The sequence below is a fragment of the Eleutherodactylus coqui genome, chromosome 9 (assembly GCF_035609145.1).
Source record: "Eleutherodactylus coqui strain aEleCoq1 chromosome 9, aEleCoq1.hap1, whole genome shotgun sequence".
NCBI lineage: Eukaryota > Metazoa > Chordata > Amphibia > Anura > Eleutherodactylidae > Eleutherodactylus > Eleutherodactylus coqui.
Genome location: NC_089845.1, coordinates 151,142,655 through 151,164,005, shown reverse-complemented (window position 1 = coordinate 151,164,005; position 21,351 = coordinate 151,142,655). Strand labels below are relative to the sequence as shown.

Below are 21,351 nucleotides of genomic sequence, written 5' to 3'. Positions count from 1 at the left end.
GTCGATCTTTTTATCCATTGGATCAGACAGCTGAGAGGTGTCCTCAAAGGGCAAGAGGGTTTTCTTGGCCACTTTTGCAATTTGTATGTCCACCTTAGGGGTCTCCCTGTACAGGCGGACGTCCTCAGTGGCGAACGCGAGCCGGTTTCGGATTTCTCTTTAAACCGCTATTCTTTTTTCCGGCTCCTGCCATTCGTCTGCAATTACTTGTTGCAGGGTCTGATTGACCGGGAACATGGTCTTTCTCCTGGACCGGAGGCCACCGAACATCTCATCTTGGATTGTCCTAGGCGGGTTATCCTCTTCTATTTGCATCGTCTCCCTCACCGCCTTGATGAGGTGCGCAATGTCGCTTGATGAGAAACAATATTTTTTCTCATCTTCTATAGAAATTGGTGGGTCCTCTAATTCTCCTTCAGACAGGAGCTCCAGTGATTCACCGGAGAGTGAGCTCGCCGATTCGGTCTGCCTTGGCCTTTTAGGGACCCGTGACGGACCTGGCTGGGCCTGGGGAAGGAACGCCATGGAGGCCTGCAATTCTTCCCTGATCATACAGCGGATGTCAGATTTAAACGCCGGTTTTTCTTCTGCAAGTATCTTCCCTGTACATTGCTCGCATAGGGGCTATTTATAATTTTCCTCGAGCCTTTTGCTGCAGAGGACGCATTTTTTTGACTTTTTTCTTGGGTCCGTTTTCTTTGGACCTTCCTTATCCATCTACCCATGCAAAGTGGGGGAGAGGGGAGAGAAAAAGGGGAACATATATGCATCCGACTTGGTACAAGTGGCAATTTTTGCGCATTTCCTTTTGGCATATAGCCTACTTACAGTTTGTAGGGTATCAGTCTCTCCCTCTCGTGCTGAGTTGTTGCCGGCAGACATACTCACTTGCACTGTCTGGCAGTCAGCAGGATCCTCCATGGAGCTTAGCCTGCTTATATGGGGAGGATTTTTGAATTTGGCGCCCATTTCCGGGTTCTCGCCGTTAGCCACGCCCCCTACGTTGAGCGCGTGACGTCACCACGCCGGATGACGTCACCGCTATGCGCGCCGAGGACCAGGGAGGCCGCGCGAGGGAGACCAGCGCTGCTGAGGCGACTTACGGCTTAGTCGGCAGCGCAGGTCGGGGATGCAGGGACTCGGGAGTGTGCGGCCCCGACCTCTACCCCTCCAGGGGGATCGCACAGCGTGCGGTAAGTTTTCCTTCTTCCTCCGCAGCTTGCCTGGAGCTTGTTCATCTGTCCCACCGTAGGGACAGGAAGACACTAAAGCATGGTGGAAGGGGAGGTGCTTTTAAACTCTTCCTGTCCCTACCTGGGTCAGAGGGCAACCTCCATATGTAATGGGGCCGTCGGGATGACGCTCTGGAACTACTAGTTAACTCATCAATAAGTTTTAAACTTTTTCCACATGGCATGCTAATTCTGACAAATTGATCCAATGGGCGGGCCGGACCATTTCAGCGGCCTAGAGTATGTCACCTTATGTCTCACTGCCAGCTGTACATCACGTAACGCTGCCCCTCTCTGTCGGCCTGATGTGAATGACATACCAGACGCCATCCACAGGGCTTCTGAAATCTCAAGCATGCGCCTGGAGATCACAGCCCGACGCATGTGCAGTAAATTGGGCCCTTCCGTGGGCGGATTCAGCATTTTAATATGCACATGCATGAAATTTTAATAGCCCTGTGGGTGACGCCTGGAACGACATCCACATCAGGGCTCTTTCACACGAGCGTATATCGTCTGCCGTTTTCACGGCCGGACGATATACGCTACGATCTGATGCATCAGATCACATGGCCATATTCCCATGGCGTAAAAGTGCCCAGCCGGGCCGAAATAGGGCCGGGCACTTTCCCGTTGGGCCGAAAATATCGTCCTAGAACTACAATTCTGAACGGAATACGTCGGCCCCTGCATGGGCTCCTATGGGAGCCAATGACAGCAGCCGGAGAAGGGAGGTGGGAGGGAGTTTAGCTGCAGCTCTGCTAAACTCCCTCCCTCTTCTCTCCTCCTTTCCAGCTGTTTGCAATGGGAAGGGACGGGAAGGGGGTTAAGCTAAGTTCCGCCCTGACCGCTCCCATTGCTGGCTGCAGACAAGGGGCAGTAAGGGGTCGGGTGCCTACCTCCATCCCACCCCCTCCCATTGCAAACAGCCGGAGGGGAGGAGAAAGGAGTGGAGCCGACGAGGGGGAGGGAGGCAATGGCATTGTGGCCTCGGTGTATATGTGTGGGGGGCTCGTGCCATTTGAATGGATGCACAAACGTTAGATTTGTGCGCCCATTCACACATGTTTGCGGCGCCGGTGGACACACCTAAAAATGCCTGTGGCCATGTGAAGGAGGCCTTAGGCTGCAAGTGAGATAATATGTGACATACTCCAGGCCGCCCTTACGGTCTGGCCCGCCCACTGGACCTTTTGATCAGAATTAGCATAGTGCGCAGGAAAAGTTTAAAACTCATTTTTCCAGGTATGATTTAACCAACATAAGTTTGGGAATGAGCAATACTCCCGCGTTGTACGGGTATAGGCAGTTTGATTGCCTCAGAAGAGGGGACTCGTTCCTTTTCTCAAAGCGAAACTTACCTCTGTGTGTAATGTCATCAGACCATTTACATCCTGAATCTAAAATCGCCATTATCGGACACTGATTATATTTCAGAAGTTAATCAACCATACTATGCTTTTGCATCTCACCTGATACATGCGGAACTGGATGCAGACCCAGTGTAAGAATTACAGAAGTGGCCGTGGGATGGTTTGTCCTCTGGAATCCATAGAGAAACATAAGAGAGAGTGTGAATATAGTCGTACGTCCTGTATAAATACCGGTGAGTTCATTAGCGACATTCTTTATCCTTCCATTCTAAGTAAAGTTCTATGTGAGCTTCCTTGTATTAGGCTGTCCTGTGCAGATTGAGAGAAGACAGGCAGATAGGCACCTGGCAGTGGGTGAACATTGGAGTCGGAAATGCCCCGATGGCTGTGACTATGCCATCCTAAGTGCTGAAGACTTACAACTAGAGATGAGCGAGTAGTGCCTTAGCCGAGTATCTCCCCGCTCGTCTCTAAAGATTCGTGCGCCGGCGGGGGGCGGCAGGAGAGAGCGGGGAGAAACAGAGGGGAGATCTCTCTCTGCTGCAACTCACCTGTCACCCCCGCCGGCCTCCGAATCTTTAGAGACGAGCAGGGAGATACTCGGCTAAGGCACTACTCGCTCGAGGAATGTGCCTTAGCGAGTATACTCGCTCATCTCTACTTACAACATAACTGTATAAGTGAACTGAGAACAGAGCTTGAACTTCTAAGGTAATAACCTTTATGCTCACAGAGAACACTTGGGACCCGACCAGAGATATTATTGATTGACCAAAGACTAAAGGCCCTTTTACACGGCTCATGCTACGCTATGATCAACAAGATCGGTGCTCATTTACCTGGCCTTCACATGGACTGATTTAGAACATATAGGAGATGAAAGATCGTACATATGATCGCTCATCACTCAGTTTCATCATCGTTGGCAGCACACCCACCATTCAGAGAGATGTGCTGCCAACAACAATGATCAGCAGCAGCTTTACATGGCTCAGTGAAGGGCAACTAAATATTCCTATGAATGTTCTAGCCCGATCATGAGGCTGTGTGAAAATCTCTTTAGCAGATCGGTATTTTGGAATAACTGCAAATAAGGAAGGCGGAACAATGCCTGTGCAGCGCCACCTATAGGATGGCAGCATTCTTGCACATCACTGTCAGACACTTTATACAGGCCTTATAACAATGACTGGGAATTCAAAACTAAGCCAGAATACAGCTGTTTTAGGGTGTTTGCCCCTTATTAAAGTGCAGTAGGTTTCTGGCTTGGCAAGTGATAGGCCTATAGACATGGATTGGGAAGTGTAGTGGCAAAAATCCCTAAACAGCTGTTTGTGTATGGTATTCTTGCTTGGTTTTTAATTCTCAGTCATTATTAGAAGGCTTGCATAAAGTGTTTGACATTGACTTGCAGGAATGCTGTCTTCCAAGAGGTGGCGCTGCAGGGGTATTGTTCAATGTTCCTTATTTGCATATTTCCCAGAGGAGCATGGATGGACTTATAAGTCTCTTCACACCTTCTAGGTGCTCTCCTTAAGGAGAAACAATGCCCTTCCCAACCAGAATCTTGACTGATATGCTTATGTCAGGGAAAAATTTCTGCGTACAGCACCAATCAGGCCCACCCCACTTGCCCCGCTGCCGGCGGTAAAGAAGAAAACACCACACGGAGGTCTGGTATAGTTCCTCACACGGGGACATGACTGCGCTGCCCTTTATTACAGATTACATGAGATCTTATACCCTTTGGTCTCATCACTAGAAATGAGTAATAGTCTCATTGGCTCAAATCCACCGTATAACCATATATGGGAAGTCCGGATTTCCGGCCTGAGACAGTGAAAGTTCAGATGCATAGTTGAACGGTCTTCATCTAGATATGGCGCTTCTGGGAAAACGGCCAAGTACACGGCCTTGTGTCTGGTTCTTCTTTGCTGGGTTTGATACATTTTGTCTTCGCCTTGCAAGGCCTTTTGGAATATCTGATGTAAGGCGACATATAAGTTTTTCTCATTTTAGCATTGAATAGAACTTGCATACAGGTATAAAAGCATAAAGAACATATGGCGCTATATATATATATATATATATATATATATATATACCCTCACACTTAAAACAAGTGTTTACATAAAAAATGCAATTTTACAGTACGGAATAACATGCGGCCAACCAGCAAGAACTTTTGTCATCACAAAAGATACCTTTAGTCAATGAATGAACGTTTGCTCCTTTTACGTGGCCCACCAATTGAGCAAACAAACATTTATGCAAATGTTCTTGCCCCCAATAATCAGGGCATGTAGATGGCCCATAAGATTATCTGTCCTGAAGATAGGTCATCAATAATTGATCAGTGAGGTCCACCTCTTGAGATCCCTGCCAATCAACTGATTGCCAGACCCACTGTCAATGCGATCAGCACTGGAAGCGGGTAGCCCTGGCCGTATTGCAGTGGCCTGGCCTGGTACTGCAGGCACGGCTCCTGTTGAATTCAATGTGGAGGAGTTTGAATGGAATGGTGGTTCAGCATGAGTTATGTTGCTCCATTCGGTTTCTCTTGGGGTTGACAAAAACTGCCAAGTGCTGTAGATATTGGTTTCCTTCAACCCCATAGACATTGAAGAGGGCGCCGTCGGCACAGGCTTGTACATTGTACTTCATTCAAACCTTAAAATATACTATTTATAACTCATTTAAAGCCTGAAGAGAACCAGAGAGGTCATAATAATCTAAGCTCTTCATGGGATGTTATGGAATGTGAATGTTTCCCTTTATAGTCACTGTTATCAGCCCCCTTTCATTGTAGTAGGCTGAAGATGAAAACAAGTCTCCTTAAGGGCGGACCCCCCACTGGCATTTTTTTCTCCATTGCGCTGTGAAAGCAAGTGAAAACTCTCGCCTCGCAGTGCGAGAAAAAAAAAAACCGGGATGCCGGGATATCGCCAGTCTTTTCAATGGGGCCAGCGGCAGCAGCGCTAGCCCCATTGAAAAGATATGGAGAATACCGCGGCCTTCTGCTACAGCTGTCACAGCTGTGGCAGAAGTGCAGCATGCTATCCCATTGCTTTCACTGGGATTAGCGTTGCTGCCGGTCCCATTGAAAGCAGTGGTTTTGGCAAACTCTGCAGTATGATTTTTTAGGAAAGGGCTTGAAATATAAACCCTTCCCTGAAAACCATCAATAAGTGGTTAAAAAAGTAAAAAAAAAAAAAAAGTACTCGCCTCTCCACCGCTCACACGCGCCCTCCAGCTGGCTCCTCGACACTGCTATCCAGCACTTTCAGGAGGCGGGGAATCTCCGCCTCCTGAAAAGGCTGTGCTGATTGGCTGAGCGCTCAGCCAATAACAGCTAGTGCTTAGCTATTCATGAGCAACATGGGTATCCTGGTTACGGTGAACGGAATGTATTCTGGATACTTTTGTAGGAAGGGCTTATTAGCTTGATCTCTGTCAACTGATATCCCTTTCACACAATGCTGATGAAAACCAGGGGATGTTAGTGGGAGCATTCTTTTACCAGTTTTTTCCATGGACTGTTCCCGTAGAGAGCCCCTGCAACTCAAAGCTGAAACGGCTTGGCAAAAAAAACACCATATCAATACAAAATCAAAAACAGCGAGTTGAAGCAAGGAATATTTATGGGCAGCAGTATTGTGTTTAAAGGGCCAGGATGCTAAACGGAGGAGCAAGCATTCTGACTCTGCATGTTGGGGGTTACATGGTGTGTATACCAGCCCTCTTGTATCGGTAAGTATATGGCCGCTTTCTGTGATTTTTTTTTGTCTGTATACTTCCCTTTCTGTGACTTTAAATTAATATTAGTGTAGTGATCCACAATAAGCAAGGACTCGTGATGTGGGTTGTGGGCTAACGTATTTTGGCCAAAATATCAGCTAATACCTTGCAATTGTCAGTATTTAAAATGTTCAGTGCGGCTTTGAACACTGGGGAAGCCTAGGCTGCCAGTGTGGTTCACCTGTGAGCTGCAGGGCAACCCGCTGGTTTCAGATATGGCGTCATTAATAGGTTGTAAACCCGTATGGTGCACCACACGTACCACGTGGTCCGAACAGCCTGTATCTACATTGCTGTGCAGGAATAAGCACTAAGCAGCCACCCTCTCAATATAAGGAAGGTGTGTGAGTGGTGGCTCATCAGGGTCCTCACTGGTGTTTCTTGCTCCTCTGTTTAGCAGTCTGGCTGTCTGCATGCTAGAGGATAAGTGGTGTTTATACCTGCTCTCCTATATCGGTAAGTATATAGATGCTTTCTGCGATTTTTTTTTTTTCAGTCTATATTTCTCTTTCTGAGATTTTAAGATTAGAAGTTATTCCCTTTCCTCAGGACTTGGCGATTGGAGGAGCTCTCACCGCTGAGACCATCGCTAATCTCGAGAAGGGGGTACCCCATGCCCCCTCAGTGTGAGGCTACTGCAGCCCTCGCACTGAGGAGACTGAATAGAGCACTACTACTGTAGCACTACATTCACTTTCAATAAGGGATAGCTGAGTGGCACCCGCTTGGCCATTTCCGTCAGTCCTATCGAAATGAATGGCGCGCCAAAATCACATACTCGGCCAGCAATCCATTCATTCTGATGCGACCTCTGCTGCAACAGAGCGGGACATGGGAGTCCCATTCTTGAGATCAGCGGTGGTCTCAGTAGGGACTACCCCACCGATCAACAAGTTATCCCCAATCCCGTGGATAAAGGATAGCTTCTAATCTTGGTACAACCCCTTTAACAATAAGGATTTGTTAACCCTTTCACGTTACAACAGAAGATATGAAACATCCCAATTCAACCGACTAAACATCCGTCCATTTACCAAACACCCCAAAACGGGTGAATACTGCGAGAACAGTTACACAATAAACAGAGAATCTCGTATTTTATTATTTTTATTTTTAAAAAATGAACCGAAGAAATAGACAGACACAGAAAAAATTACTATACTGTACAGAAAAATAAAAGGTTTAGAACTTTAACCTGAAACTTGGATGTGTATCAAAATACATCCACCGTCAGGCCCAATAATGCTGGTGTGGCTGTCTCACACCACGCCGCCCACGGGTCCTTCAGTGCCATGTTGCTTTCCAATATTCACATATATAACATTGTCCAGCAGAGTTCCTTCTATCTGGTGAAGGAACGTACATGACGTCCTCTGCTGCCATTTCCTCCAAGGAATTTTCCACGTGAAGCGTTTCCGCCACCTGCAGTAGTAGTCCAGGAGGGTCCAAGAGCACCACCCCGACCCCTGGCGACTCGTTCACGAGGGTTTGGACGGTATCCTAAGTAGTAATAATATTCATTGGGACAAAAGTAGAAATATACAGTCAATGCTGATCTTATGGAAAGCTTGAGTATGCAGTCATGTCTGGGGGGGGGAAAGATGGAAATCCTGGGGTTCCAGTATTTGACAGCAAGATTATCATTCCTCCAGCAGCCTTGGATCAATATATCCATCAATTTATGTGTATTTGGCCATTTTCCCATCTGTGTTGGATCCTCCAGTCGGATGTTGGGTCACAGATGTGGCTCAAAGTACCCGAAGAAAAAGCGCATCCCATCCAAAAGCCGGGCAGCTCAGCGGAAACGGAGTAGAACCCATTATAGTCAATGGGATCTGTTCAGTTCCTTCCTGAAATGGAGCAGTCCGGCTGCAGGAAATCACCTTTCCTGCTTCCGAATGGAGCAGAAAAGCGGAACCACGAGCGCAGGAGTAAACAAAACTGGAAATCCCTTACTTCACGCACCGACTTGTGATTTCTTCCACTCGGCATGGCAACGCTACACTGATTGTGACTACAGGAGCATGGTTTCCCCTAACGAAAAACGTGCCAAACCTAGATAAATAAAGTTTTTTGGTCTTTTGCCATGCTCGGCCTGATCAAGGCAGCCATAGTAGACATCTTAAAAGCATCGTAGCTCATGCTATTGGCAGTTATATTCTTTCATCAATAACTCTGGGTGCCACTTCTCTTTATCCGAGTCTATCTGGTTAGGACTTTGTAGTTATCCCTGTATTCCCACAATCTTTGTTGTTTCCTGAAGACCTAAGACATCTTCCTCCTGCAGACACTAAGCTAAAACAGATTTAGTTCAGTGCCTGAAGGAGGGATATATATATAGCTGGTAGGATGGACAAACTATTTCTTTACTTAGGGTCGCCTCCTAGTGGCATCAGCTACACCCAATTATATGGACAAGAAAACTAGTTTCTGCCAGAGAGACCCTTTAATAGTGTATGTGTACATCAGTATTCCTAGGGTGGACAAAAAAACCCTAAGTGTATGTTTATGTATTCCTACACCTATTACAGTCATTGCAATTTGGTACACCATAACATGTCATCGGCAGAGTATTTTCCGCATTTAAGCCAATGCACCCATAGACTTCAATAGCTGAACATGTTCCAAAAAAGAGTGACCTTTTGGCATACGTTTACCTGGTATACATTTTCCCCCTTATTAAAAGATTTAGCAAGGTTGGTTTTTTTAAGCAATTAGTAAACGTATGTAATTGTATAGATATACAGTTACATCCTCCCGGGTGATGTGTAACAGCATATTTCATATGTATGTACCAAAAGGCCAATTTCTTTTTATTTCACGACGCAACATTTAAACTGGCCTGAAGGCCGTCTCACAAGTACAAGCGTCGCAGTGTTTAATGTTAGACCAATGAGAACAGTTGTGGCCAAAAAAGTCAGACAGATTAAACTGTTAGGAATCAACCCAACAGAAAGAAACCTGCTGAGATCTGCAGAACACAAGACATTAAAAGGAGTGCGATTACTCACCTGCGGAGCTCTGCCTAAGAGAAGGCAAAGGCCCCCTATCAAAGTTGCTTTGTGCTCCTCTGCTTTCCACATATGTTGCTCGTTGTGCGGCCTGAGCAGTCCAGTTGAGGACACGAACACCTTCACGACGGCTGTAGTTGACTAAACAAACAGAACAGCAATGGAAATAAGTTAGGATAGAAGAACATTTTGCCCTTCAACAATGCATGGATGAGCAGCATCTCTCTGCCTACTACGGATCACACACAAGGCTTCAGCTTGGGAGCGGTGTCAAAATGTGTGTATTATATATATATATATTAATGTAGCACCCCCAGAATTACCTTACACTTTAAAAAATTTCATGTACATCTGCCGCGGATATTATATATATACATCCCCCCCTGCAGATATAAATAGGTAATTCTGCAGGAGGTAGACAGCTCTGTTCGCATTGCAGTGGCCAGGCTTGTCATTGCAGGTAGAGCATGAGCACACCGGTCCAGAGAATCAGAGGGCATCCCAGGTGGCACATACCCACTGATCTATCGATAGCCTATCCTGAGGACAGACCATCTATAGTTTACAAATGGCAACCCCTTTAAGATTATCCTCTTATGTGAGATTGTGCAACATTTAAATGCCTAAAAGGTTACACACCATTTCCTTTTGATACAGTAAAATGTCACAATGTATCTAATTAATAAACATAAGTTTACTGAATGCTTAAACAGTTGCAACCCACGTTTAGGAGCAGGAGGAGTGAAGAATCTGTTCTGGCTATGAAATGCCCCTCTGCCACCCCGGTTTCCTGGGAATCCACCACGAGATGAAATCTTCTGGGTAACTTTCGGAGGTCTCTTTGGCTGAGGAATTCCAACTTGAGGTACAACTTCTTTACGCTCAGCAGCGACAAAGTCATCCACATGCATGGAAGGAGGGCGGCTTGTATTCTGCTTCCTTTGTCTAAAGAGATCGTGGGGACGCATTGCCTGTCCAAATCCCCCTCTGCCCCTACCACGTGGCAGAGGCACAAAATGGGCTCTTTTGGGTGGTTCAATGTATTCAGACTTTCCACTGTTGAAGAAAGGTGGAAATTTAGGTAAAAGGCAACTCACACCAGCTGGAAGTCCTCTGCTCGGCTTAAAGAGAACCCGTCTGTTTAGTAAATACTTGCATTTGCCGTGACATAACAGTTCCATGTGCATAAAAAAAACCGTAGCATGTCCTATTTTGGTGCACGATACGCGGCAACACAGGCTATGGGGATTTGACATACGCAGCAACTACATAAGTACATATACATCTGCTGTGTACTGCATATTTTCCGTGCGCTTGATACGCATGTAAGCGAGTCCTATGAAACGTCGCTCCTCAATTTTTATTTTGTGGAGAATACAAGTGTTTACTAAACCAGACAAGTCAGGAGAGCGGACCAATCCTCTTCAAGATAGACGTACCGTGTTTCCCCGAAAATCGGTTCTACCCCAATAGTAAGATCTATTGGGTTTTTGGGGAGGTTTGAAATAGAAGCCCCCCCCCCCCCCGAAAATAGGACCTAGCTAAAGCGCCCCACCCCCCAAAATTCAATACTCACTTGGTTTGCGACATCCCGATGGTCTCCAGCGGCGCTGCGGTAAACTGTGTCGTCCTCGTCTCACAGCTGAGCTCCTACTGGTGATGGGGCTTTAAATACTCCGCCTCCAGCAAAGCGAGCGCTGTGATTGGCTGATCGAGCGCCAGCAGCCAATCACAGCCGGCGCTCAATGAGCCAATCACAGGCATTCAGTGAATGATGTCACTGAATGGCTGTGATTGGCTGCTGGCGCTCGAACAGCCAATCACAGCGCTCACTTTGCTGGAGTCTGGTATTCAAAGCCCCGTCACCAACAGAAGCTTAGCTGTGAGACGAGGAGGACGCAGTTTACCGCAGTGCCGCTGGAGACCATCGGGACGTTGCGGACCAGGTAAGTATTGATTTTTTGGGGGGCGGGGGCACTTTAGCTAGGTCTTATTTTCAGGGGGAGGCCTTCTATTCCAAGCCTCTACCGAAAACCCGAAGACCATCGGGACACCCCACCTCCCCTCCCTGAAAATAAGTCACTGTGCCCTTTTTGGGGGCAAAAATTAATATAAGGCAGTCTTATTTTCAGGGAAACGCGGTAGTATTCTTACATAACTTGTGCAATAAACTTTTGCCATTTACCAGCTTATTCCTTCACCATCGAAACCAAAACCCACCTCGTGATGAACGTCTCGTTTCTGTGTTTTCCCAGTTTGAACCCTTTGGAGGCTTTTGTCCGACCTGGTGATGAAGGCTCCAACAAGAAGGATCTTTCCAGTTCTGCTTTTAAGTCAAAATCACTGCAGCATTTGGCAGAAAGGTCGATTAAATCAACTTTCGCCTAGAATGAGAACACACAGAACTCATATCATGGTTTGCGCGTGCGCATTGGTAATGAAAGTGCAGCCATGACACATTCAGGGTTCTTCATGTCTAAGAGAAGTCTGATTAGCTGAAGCGTTACAGTAATAGTTACCAAGTCGAGGTCAACATCTGCTTCTTCAGGCTGGAAGGGTGAAAATGAAAAGGACTTCACCTGCTCGTCCATCACGTCTGCTAGAACATACACAGTCCTACAGAAAAAAGAGAGAAGATGCCAGATGTATCTATTGTCGGAACCACTGATCTCCAAGTACTAAAATAGATGTCAGCTGTCATGGCATACCAAAAGTTCAAAAATACTGTTAATATCAGTTTTATGTTACTTGCAAATGTTTCTAGCATAAAACAACATTTTTCATCATTTTTACTTGTATGTGCCTCCCTTGGTGCTGTTGCTAATCTGTACTGTAGTGATTGGGTTCGAGACAGAATCAGTCTCCTTCCCCCTCTGGTAGCTATACTGCAATGTATTGCAGAGGCTGTTTCTTCCCAAGCAAGCAGAGCAGAAAGTCACTTCTATTGGTTGCCTTGCAGTGAATAAAGGATCACTACGCAGAGATGTGGCGGGGGGTGGGGGAGTGACTGCGCATGTGGGTCCATCAGAACTGGCCTCGCTGTGTGCACATTTCTTTAAACTGTTTCATCCACAGGACAGGGGATAACTTTATGATCAGTGAGGTGGGGTTGGGCAGGGTCGACTACTGTGTCCCCCCATGTATTTTAAGAACGGGGATCACAAAGGTCTCTGCATGAATGGAGCGGAGGTGGCAAATGTGCACTTCAGAATCACTCATTTCAATGGCAGCACTGATTGATCTACAAGTATCCGTCTGTGGATAACTTTATAACTTGGCAAAAACTTTCTGAGGGCATTTTAAACCCCTCAGTAATTTAAGTAATTCTAGCCTTAAAGGGGTGGTCTGGAACTTTTACTACTGATGATCTGTCCTCGGGAATAAGCACTGTGCCTGCAGTACAAACCTAGGCCACTGCCATGTTGACAGTGCAATCTGCTTCCAGCACTGTCTGCAGGTCTAGTGAACAGGTGATCAGCGGGATCTCAAACTATCAACTTGAGAACAGATCATCAAAAGTAAAAGTCCTGGACAGCCCTTTGAAGGACCGAACATCCATATTTAAATACTAGTAATTACTAGGAAATTATAGTACCAGTGTTTCTGGTGGTGCAATGCGCCACACAGCTGTGCTACATGCTACATCCATCCTGATCCCCAGACATCACACACACAGCTCTACTACATCCATCTCGATTCCCACACATTACACACACAGCTCTACTAACATGCATGCTGACCCAACACATCACACACAGCGCACATTACACACACAGCTCTGCTACTTTGTACATCTATTATGATCCCCACACATCACACACACAGCTCTGCTGCATGATACACCATTCATTATGATCCCCACACATCACACACACAGCTCTACTACATCCATCCTGACCCCACACAGCTATACTACATCCATCCTGATTCCCACACATCACACCCCCAGCTCTACTACAGCCATCTAGATTCCCACACATTACACACACAGCTCTGCTGCATGATACATCATCCATTATGATCCCCACACATTACACACACAGCTCTACTACATCCATCCTGACCCCACACAGCTATACTACATCCATCCTGATTCCCACACATCACACCCCCAGCTCTACTACAGCCATCTAGATTCCCACACATTACACACACAGCTCTGCTGCATGATACATCATCCATTATGATCCCCACACATTGCACATACAGCTCTACTACATCCATCCTGACCCCACACATCACACCCCCAGCTCTACTACAGCCATCTAGATTCCCACACATTACACACAGAGCTCTGCTGCATGGTACATCCATTAGGATCCCCAACACATTACACACACAGCTCTACTACATCCATCTTTTATTCCCACACATTACACACACAGCTCTGCTACACTGTACATGCATTATGATACCCACATAGCTCTACTACATCCATCCTAGCCCCAAACATTACACACACAGCTCTACTACATCCACCTTGATTCCCACACAAGACAAAACACAGTTTGCTCATCCCACAGCAGTGACATCACCACAGGTCCTTTAGTTCACCGGATCTCTGTGGTGGCGGTAGGTCAGTATCTCTCACATACATACTCACTGACAAGTGGCCGTTAGTAGTTTGATGGCTTTCAGTTAGCACCCCATTTACATGTAACGATTAACGCTCAAAATGTGTTTAAACAATGAATTTGAGCGATAGTCGTTCAGTGTGAATGTGAGAAAAATTGCTCACTTGTCGTTAGCGGTTGTTTAAGTTGATTTTCCAGTCAGCTTAAAAAAAACCTCGTTAGCGGTTGGAGGTGAAGCGTTGATCGAGAAGCAGATGAGAAGCCCGCGAGTCGGCGGCAAGTCCGAGTTTAAATGCTCTGCACGAGCGCTGATGACCTTCGCAGTGACGCGGGCGCTTGTACAGTCGCTTAAAAGGCCGTCGGCCCGTGTAAGAGGGCCTTAAAGGGGTTGTCTCGTGAAATCAAGTGGGGTTCAGCACTTCTGTATGGCCATATTAATGCACTTTGTAATATACATCGTGCATTAATTATGAGCCATACAGAAGTTATTCACTTACCTGTTCCGCTGCTGGCGTCCCCGTCTCCATGGATCCGTCTAAATTCGCTGTCTTCTGGCGTTTTTAGACGCGCTTGCGCTGTGCGGTCTTCTCCCTGGTGAATGGGGCCGCTCGTGCCTGAGAGCTGGTCCTCGTAGCTCCGCCCCGTCACGTGTGCCGATTCCAGCCAATCAGGAGGCTGGAATCGGCAATGGACCGCACAGAGACCACGGTGCACCATGGGAGAAGACCCGCGGTGCATCGTGGGTGAAGATCCCGGCGGCCATCTTGGTAAAGGAAGAAAGAAGTCGCCGCAGCGCGGGGATTCGGGTACGTAATAAACTTTTTTTTTTTTTAACTCATCCCTTGGGTTTGTCTCGCGCCGAACGGGGGGCCTATTGAATAAAAAAAAAACCCGTTTCGGCGTGAGACAACCCCTTTAACACCTGAATTGTACAATTCTTTGTGAGTGATAAACTCATCACGGCTACCTGTTATTGAATAGGTTCTGCAGGGAATCACCCGCTGGCAGAACTGGCTCCACTTCCTGCTCACTCAATGGTACGGGCTCCTTCACAGTTTCAAGTATCTGCCGGAATCCGACCACATTATCCAGTAAGGACTCCAGACTGTCGTCTTCTTTGGACTGCTCCTAGGAACACACAGAAATCGGCACAATCAGCACGGAGATTATTAAAGAGCCTTAGAGCAGAGGGAAGAAAATCCCAAACTTACCAGGACGCTCTTCTCCAGGTCCAGCAGCAGGTTCTGTGCAGGGTCGTCTTTGTTGAGCACAAGTTGCTTCATCTCCCCAATACTGAGACCAATGCTCTTTGAGTTGTGAGCCCCGTCCACTTCCATCATCCCTCCGTCATCTCCACCAGTCTGCACAAGGACAGGCAATGGCTCAACCAGTTACTTTAAAAGTGACAAATCCAGCATTCATTCTCAGGACTGAGGGCCCCCGAGGTCGGAGCCCCACTGGTCATGAAGCCATGGCATGTGCCAACCATACATTACTTGATAAAATCAGAAATGACCCCTTAGTGGTCTACTCACACACCGTAGAAAGTCGGCAACAAGATCACATTTATGGGTCAAAATCCGCTGCTGATCAGCAACAAAAGCGTGGATTTGACATGAAAATGCTGCAGATTTGGCGGGATCCCCGTCCACAGTTTAGTTGCGGTATCGCAGCTCAACTCTTTTGAAATAAATGGGACTGATCTGCAATATCACAGCCACCTACGGACAGGGCTGGGGCGGTTTTTAAGAAGATTGCAGTTATACTTTTGTAACCCTTTGAAGGGGTTGTCCCAACTTCTATCCATTCATATATTGAGAGCACTCTATACATGCATTTACCCCTTCTTATCTTCCTAGTCGCCCCCCTGCAGCTCAGCCTTTCACTACCCAGATGGCAGGATGGGCAGTCCAGTACTTAGGACCACATGACTATCCGCTGCCCTACTCATTTCATGCTCATCCAGTGCAGTGAGGAGGACAAGACCGTGCATGTGGCGCCTCACTGTGGAGAGGGGAAGAGAACCGCTATGTTGAGATAGCGGTGAAGATTTGCTCATACTCGCCCTGAGGGCTTATTCCCACGAGCGTATATCGGCCGGCGCGTTCATGGCTGGCCGATATACGCTTCCAACTACGCAGTTCCTCCTCCTCACCGGCTCTGTCTCTCTCCTCCACTCCTGCATTTGCAATGGGAGAGGGCGGAGATAACCTCCGCTCTGTCCCACCCAATCCCATTGCTGGCTATGGACAAGAGGCGGGAGCTTAGCTCCGCCCCATCCACTCCCATTGCAAACCGCTCGGAGGGGAGGAAAGAAGCAGAGAGCCGGTGAGTGGGAGGGACAGCGTATATCGACCAGGTGTGAAAACCCAAGCGATATACACACGTCTGAATAAGCCTGAAACCAAGAAATCTACTGGGGGACATTGTCAGCGACAACAAAAAAGAAACGGAGGGTGGACTACTTCTGGGGTGAGATCTTGTCACACAAGCTTTTTGGAAGATGATTGTATTTGGAAATACTAATGCTTTTTGAATAGGTGGATAATCGGGGCATGAAAGTTATCATGAAATACCCCCTTTAGGGCTGTAAACAACAGACTTATAGGCCCATTTCCAGATTTAGGGTGCGTTCTCACAGAGCACATTCTGGTGCAGATCTCACTAATTCAATTGAAAGTGTGAAATCTGCACAAAATCAGCTACATGGGAACGCACCCTAAAGGAAATTATTTGCACTTCGATCCTGACCACATTATGGAACAGGCTACAAACATATCGCATCGTTCCATTGGGTTTGCAGGATTCACAGATAGGAGAAAAATCTGAATTTAAAGATATTGGATCCGGGCCCTAAAAATGCATTTTCACGTATTCATGAAATTTCAACCCTGAGAAACCCCTTTTGTTCAGAATTACTACAGACAGCCATTTAAAGCCTGGAGTTTATTACACGAAGGTCTCCAGCGCACTAACGTATTTGGGCTCATGTGCTATCCGTTTTAATTCGCGGCCCCATTGTAGCCTATGCAAATGGACGCACGTCGTATTTATGTCCACATCACAGATGAGAAATAGGACATGACGGTGCGAGTCAGTGTGCAGCCGGTGTTTAAATCGGACCGCAAGAGGACAAGTGTCCACGTGGTGTCTGATGCCAGCTGTGCCCGAGCCCCTCGGGTGCAGCTCGCACACCACAAGTGTGCCGGGGGCCTAAGGAGAATAGAAGACATTCTCCCATATACCCCCAAGATAATAAAAAAAGACATTATGTACTGAAGTTCAACATTATTGAAAAGGCTACAAGCATATCTGGCTGTAAGCGTTTACTTGCCATTGGCTCGGAATTCAGTATCTGCCGCATGAAATCCAAGAAGGATGAAACCAATTCCCCGGTGTCTTTTCCAAACCCACAAACTACTCGCTTCTGCAGTAGGAAGAGAGCAGAGTTGTGTTTCCTGAGGGAGCTGAGGAAAAATATACAAAAGGGGCATTAGAGAAAGACCTTGCTGTAACCAATGGAATTTCAATTAGTTTCTAAGGAAAAAAAAACCTCTTCTTTCGGTTGTACTTGGAAATGTATTGCAGGTTTGCAGCTTTCAAACTAGCCACTAGGTGTCAGCATACACACCAATATTCTGAGTAGGCGACCCGTGAGGCTGACTAGCTCCAAAACTATACTGACAGGCTAATGCGGAGAACGGTCAGATCACCGGTCGGAGAGCACGGCCCCATAGGGGATAAGTGGAACGCATCACTGGACCATCTAAAGGCTGTAGCCACCTTGGCAAACAATACTTTATTCTCCCGATGCTTCTAAAATGAAAAGTGAAGCATTTTTGCAAAAGGTCTTGATTAATAATTTCCTACAGCTCCTATGCAACCCTCCTTTTAACCCCTTCAGCACCAAAGATCTTTCACTTTTTTATTTTAGTTTTTTATCCCCACCTTCCAGGAGTCATAACTTGTTCCCCCCCCACTGACATAGGCAAATGACGCTTGGTTTTTGTGGGACAAGTTATAATTTTCAATGTTATCATTCAAATGTGTCATAAATCAACGTCTTTTTTTTTTTTTTTTTAACTTGAGTGTTGAGAAATTAAAAAATAAAAAAGGTAATTTTGCCATTTTGGGGGAGGGGTAGGTTAGTTTTTACAGCGTTCATGATGCAGTAAAAATGATATGCGATCTTTGTTCTGTGGGTCAGAAGGATTACAGTAATGCCAAATGTATATAGTTTGTTTTTCTGCTGTTAAAACTTTTTTTTTTTTTCTAACAAAAATTGCTGTCTATCGCCATATCCTGAGCCCAGGAGCGGAACTAAAGGCTCAGGGGCCTGGGTGCAAAAGCTAAGCTGGGGCCGCCCACCATCTGTACACATACCTAGGAGGCGTAACTTGAAGATTTCGGGGCTCCAATGCAAAATCTGTAACAGGGCCCCCAACTATAATACTTTATTCATAGTACTGGGCTCCCTATATGGAGAAGAGAGGCCTTATGGGCCCCCTAAGGCTCCTGGGCCCGTGTGCAACCACATCCCCTATAGTTACGCCCCTGTCTGAGACCCATACCTTTTATGTTTTCGTTGATTTGGCTGCCTGAGGGCTCGTTTTTGTGGAATGAGCTGTAGTTTTATTATATTAGTACCATCTTATGATATAAACGCCCTTTTGATCGCCTTTTATTCATATTTTCTGGGAGCCAGAAAAAAAAAAAGTAAAGGAAAAAAAATTTCTGGCATTCAGTATTTTTTCCTGTGTACTGCCTTCACCATGTGATATAAATATTGTGTATTTTAATAGCGATCCCAAATGTGATTATTATTTCACTGTTTAGAGTTTTTACTGGGAAACAGCAAAATTGATTTTTTTTTAAACTTTGCTTTCACGGTTTACAACAATTTACAAAAACGTTTTCACATTTTTATTTAGTCCTCGTAGGGGTCTTGAACTTACAATCACTTGATCGCTTGTACTATATACTGCAATACTTCAGTTAGTTATTTAGACGTGCAGTCGACTTTGACCGCAGCATCTCAAGAGTTAACTGACTGCAGCAGCCAGAAGCACCTGACATCAGCGGTGCACGGAGCCGACTCTGCTCCCAAGCTTGCTCCATACACCCTTCACGACCGCATGCCGTATCTTCACATTATGCGGTCAGGAAGGTGTTAAGAGTCGCAGTGATTTTTTTGGAGTAGCGTCAAGCCCTCCATCTCAACCCTTAAAAATGCCCATGAACCCAAACCTTAGATTGGATTTCCATGTTACCTCTTCAAGTAGAAGAACCCAAACTCATGCTCCGAGAGGAACATCATGGTCCTGATACAAGTAAGGAGTGTAGTAAAGCTGCTGTCACTGTTCGCTACGGTTTCCATCAATGCATCACAGATGGAAGACAGATGATCTTTGCTCGGTAAGGAGTTGGGAAGCTGATCTACTTCAGATGCCGGAGTTTCTCCTGAGATGGGCACAACGAGGGCGATGTCCTAAAGAAACAAGGTCATACAACGATCAATGCCCCAGTGGGAGCTATTAGCAGAAAGGAAGTTCATGAGGAGTAACGGAGTACGTACCTGGTCACAGAGGTACTGCACGATGGACGCCACATACTCCGCACATTGCTGGTGGACCACATTGTCATCTGAAGATTTCATAAAGGTCAGTAAGTCTTGGAAAACTTCAGAATATCGCTCATCGCCTTTCCCTCCGTTGATCAGGTGTAGAATGGCCACTTTGCAAGCTCTGTGGGCAGCCAAAGAGTCGAGGAGAGCGAGTAGTCGAGCCGTCTGACCTGTGCATTGCTTCTCCTTCTCCTTCTCTTCGGGGATACTGGAACACATTAGATCACAGATTAATAAATGGTTATCAACAAGCCTTGAAAAGGGGCTATAAAAAGTTTAAGTCCAGTTTTAAACCGAAGAACCAAGTCAGGTCATGAACCAAGTCTTCAAATCTCCTGCCGCCGTATCAATCGCTGATTAAAAGGCCGGCCTCGCGTCACAGGGGCCATAAAATTGCACGAGATTTATGCGTTTTGAGACACACAAACATGAACCTCATTCATCTGAATGGCTTCATACACACGAATGATGTTTTTTCGCACGGCAGTTCGAGAAAAAAAAATTATGACATGTTCTATCTCGTGCGTGATCTCACATCGCAGCCCCATTGTTTTCAATGGGAGAAACTCCACGACCCTCTGCAGTGTCTGCGACAGCCGCAGCAGAGGATCCCTTCATCACATGAAAACGCATCCCTTGGTATTTCACATGGAATATGTGAGTCCTGCCCCCATATAACGCTCGCCGTGTGAGGTTAGCCTTAGGCTGTATCTACATGGCCAAGAGCGAGATTCCCCCGAGATCCTTGGGTGCAACTCGCATTGCACGGCATACAGACACCCCGTCCGTGATGAGCGGCACACTGAAAGTCCTATTCTTCCACGAAAATAGGGCATGCTGCGATTTTTCGATCTCGCACTCTTGGTGCGAGCAAATCACCACCCTATGGAAAATAATAGGTCATTAGAATATCCGAGCTGTATGCGTCTCGCTATCGCCCAGAGCCACGCGCATTATTCTCAGCCATGTAAATACAGCCGAAGCTCTGGAGATCTGCATCATGCAGGGATCATGAATGGATGGGCTGGGTTTGCTTAGCAGCTCTCTGTTCTGGCTCATGGACAGCCCCTTTAAATATTGGGAAGCCATAGCGTTCGCTTTATCCCCACATAGAACACTTTGCAGGGCTCTTAGATGCTCATACACAGTACCTACCTATGAGAAGCCACTTCCGTTAAAGCTTAGCTGCTTCTGTTGGAGACCCGCCGTAGGGGTCCACACACATTACTTACATGCTGGACGAACCCGCTGATTTCAGAAGAATCAGCCAACTATCTGGTGCGTATAGGAGTCACCGGACTCTTTCTGGATGGCAGTGCCAAATCTCCCATGAGAAGGATGGGGCATGCTGAAACCCAACAAGCCCAATCGGTCTCCCAGCCCCCCTGCGTCTGCTGTCGGGACATCCCCATACATATTAGATAATGAGCGGTTGCAGACAATATTAATCTAAGTCGCACGGTCACCTTAAGAGCAGAGCGCATTCATTCTTTAATTCTAGTCCAGACATTAGAGCGCACACACTGAAGCGCACATCGTAAAGGATCCCCAGAAGTATTTTGGAAACTCTGTACTGCATCTCCTCCAAGTTACTACCGGGGTGCAGAGAGCTCACATCTGTGCTACTATATGTGGGCTCCTGGCACTAAAGGTATGACTGGAAAACTGGCCACAGAGGCGCAAGTTTATGTCTTAGTAGCCAGTAATGAATTTCTCTAATACACAAGCAACCATTTTCAA

General features: G+C 46.5%; 1 protein-coding gene across 2 annotated transcripts in view; it reads right to left on the bottom strand.

Annotated features, from left to right (window-relative positions):
- Positions 1-7,494: 7,494 nt before the first annotated feature.
- Positions 7,495-21,351, bottom strand: part of VIRMA (vir like m6A methyltransferase associated) — a 39,711-nt gene continuing 25,854 nt past the window's right edge. For both annotated transcript variants that reach the window (XM_066578639.1, XM_066578638.1), the window contains 10 exons: positions 19,564-19,819; positions 19,259-19,476; positions 17,323-17,455; positions 15,200-15,349; positions 14,956-15,116; positions 11,934-12,030; positions 11,635-11,798; positions 10,139-10,470; positions 9,415-9,555; positions 7,495-7,903 (listed from right to left, as the gene is read on the bottom strand). In XM_066578639.1, the coding sequence (XP_066434736.1) occupies positions 7,746-7,903; positions 9,415-9,555; positions 10,139-10,470; positions 11,635-11,798; positions 11,934-12,030; positions 14,956-15,116; positions 15,200-15,349; positions 17,323-17,455; positions 19,259-19,476; positions 19,564-19,819 (1,810 nt within the window). In that variant the 3' untranslated portion in view covers positions 7,495-7,745. The remainder of the gene's footprint in view (positions 7,904-9,414; positions 9,556-10,138; positions 10,471-11,634; positions 11,799-11,933; positions 12,031-14,955; positions 15,117-15,199; positions 15,350-17,322; positions 17,456-19,258; positions 19,477-19,563; positions 19,820-21,351) is intronic.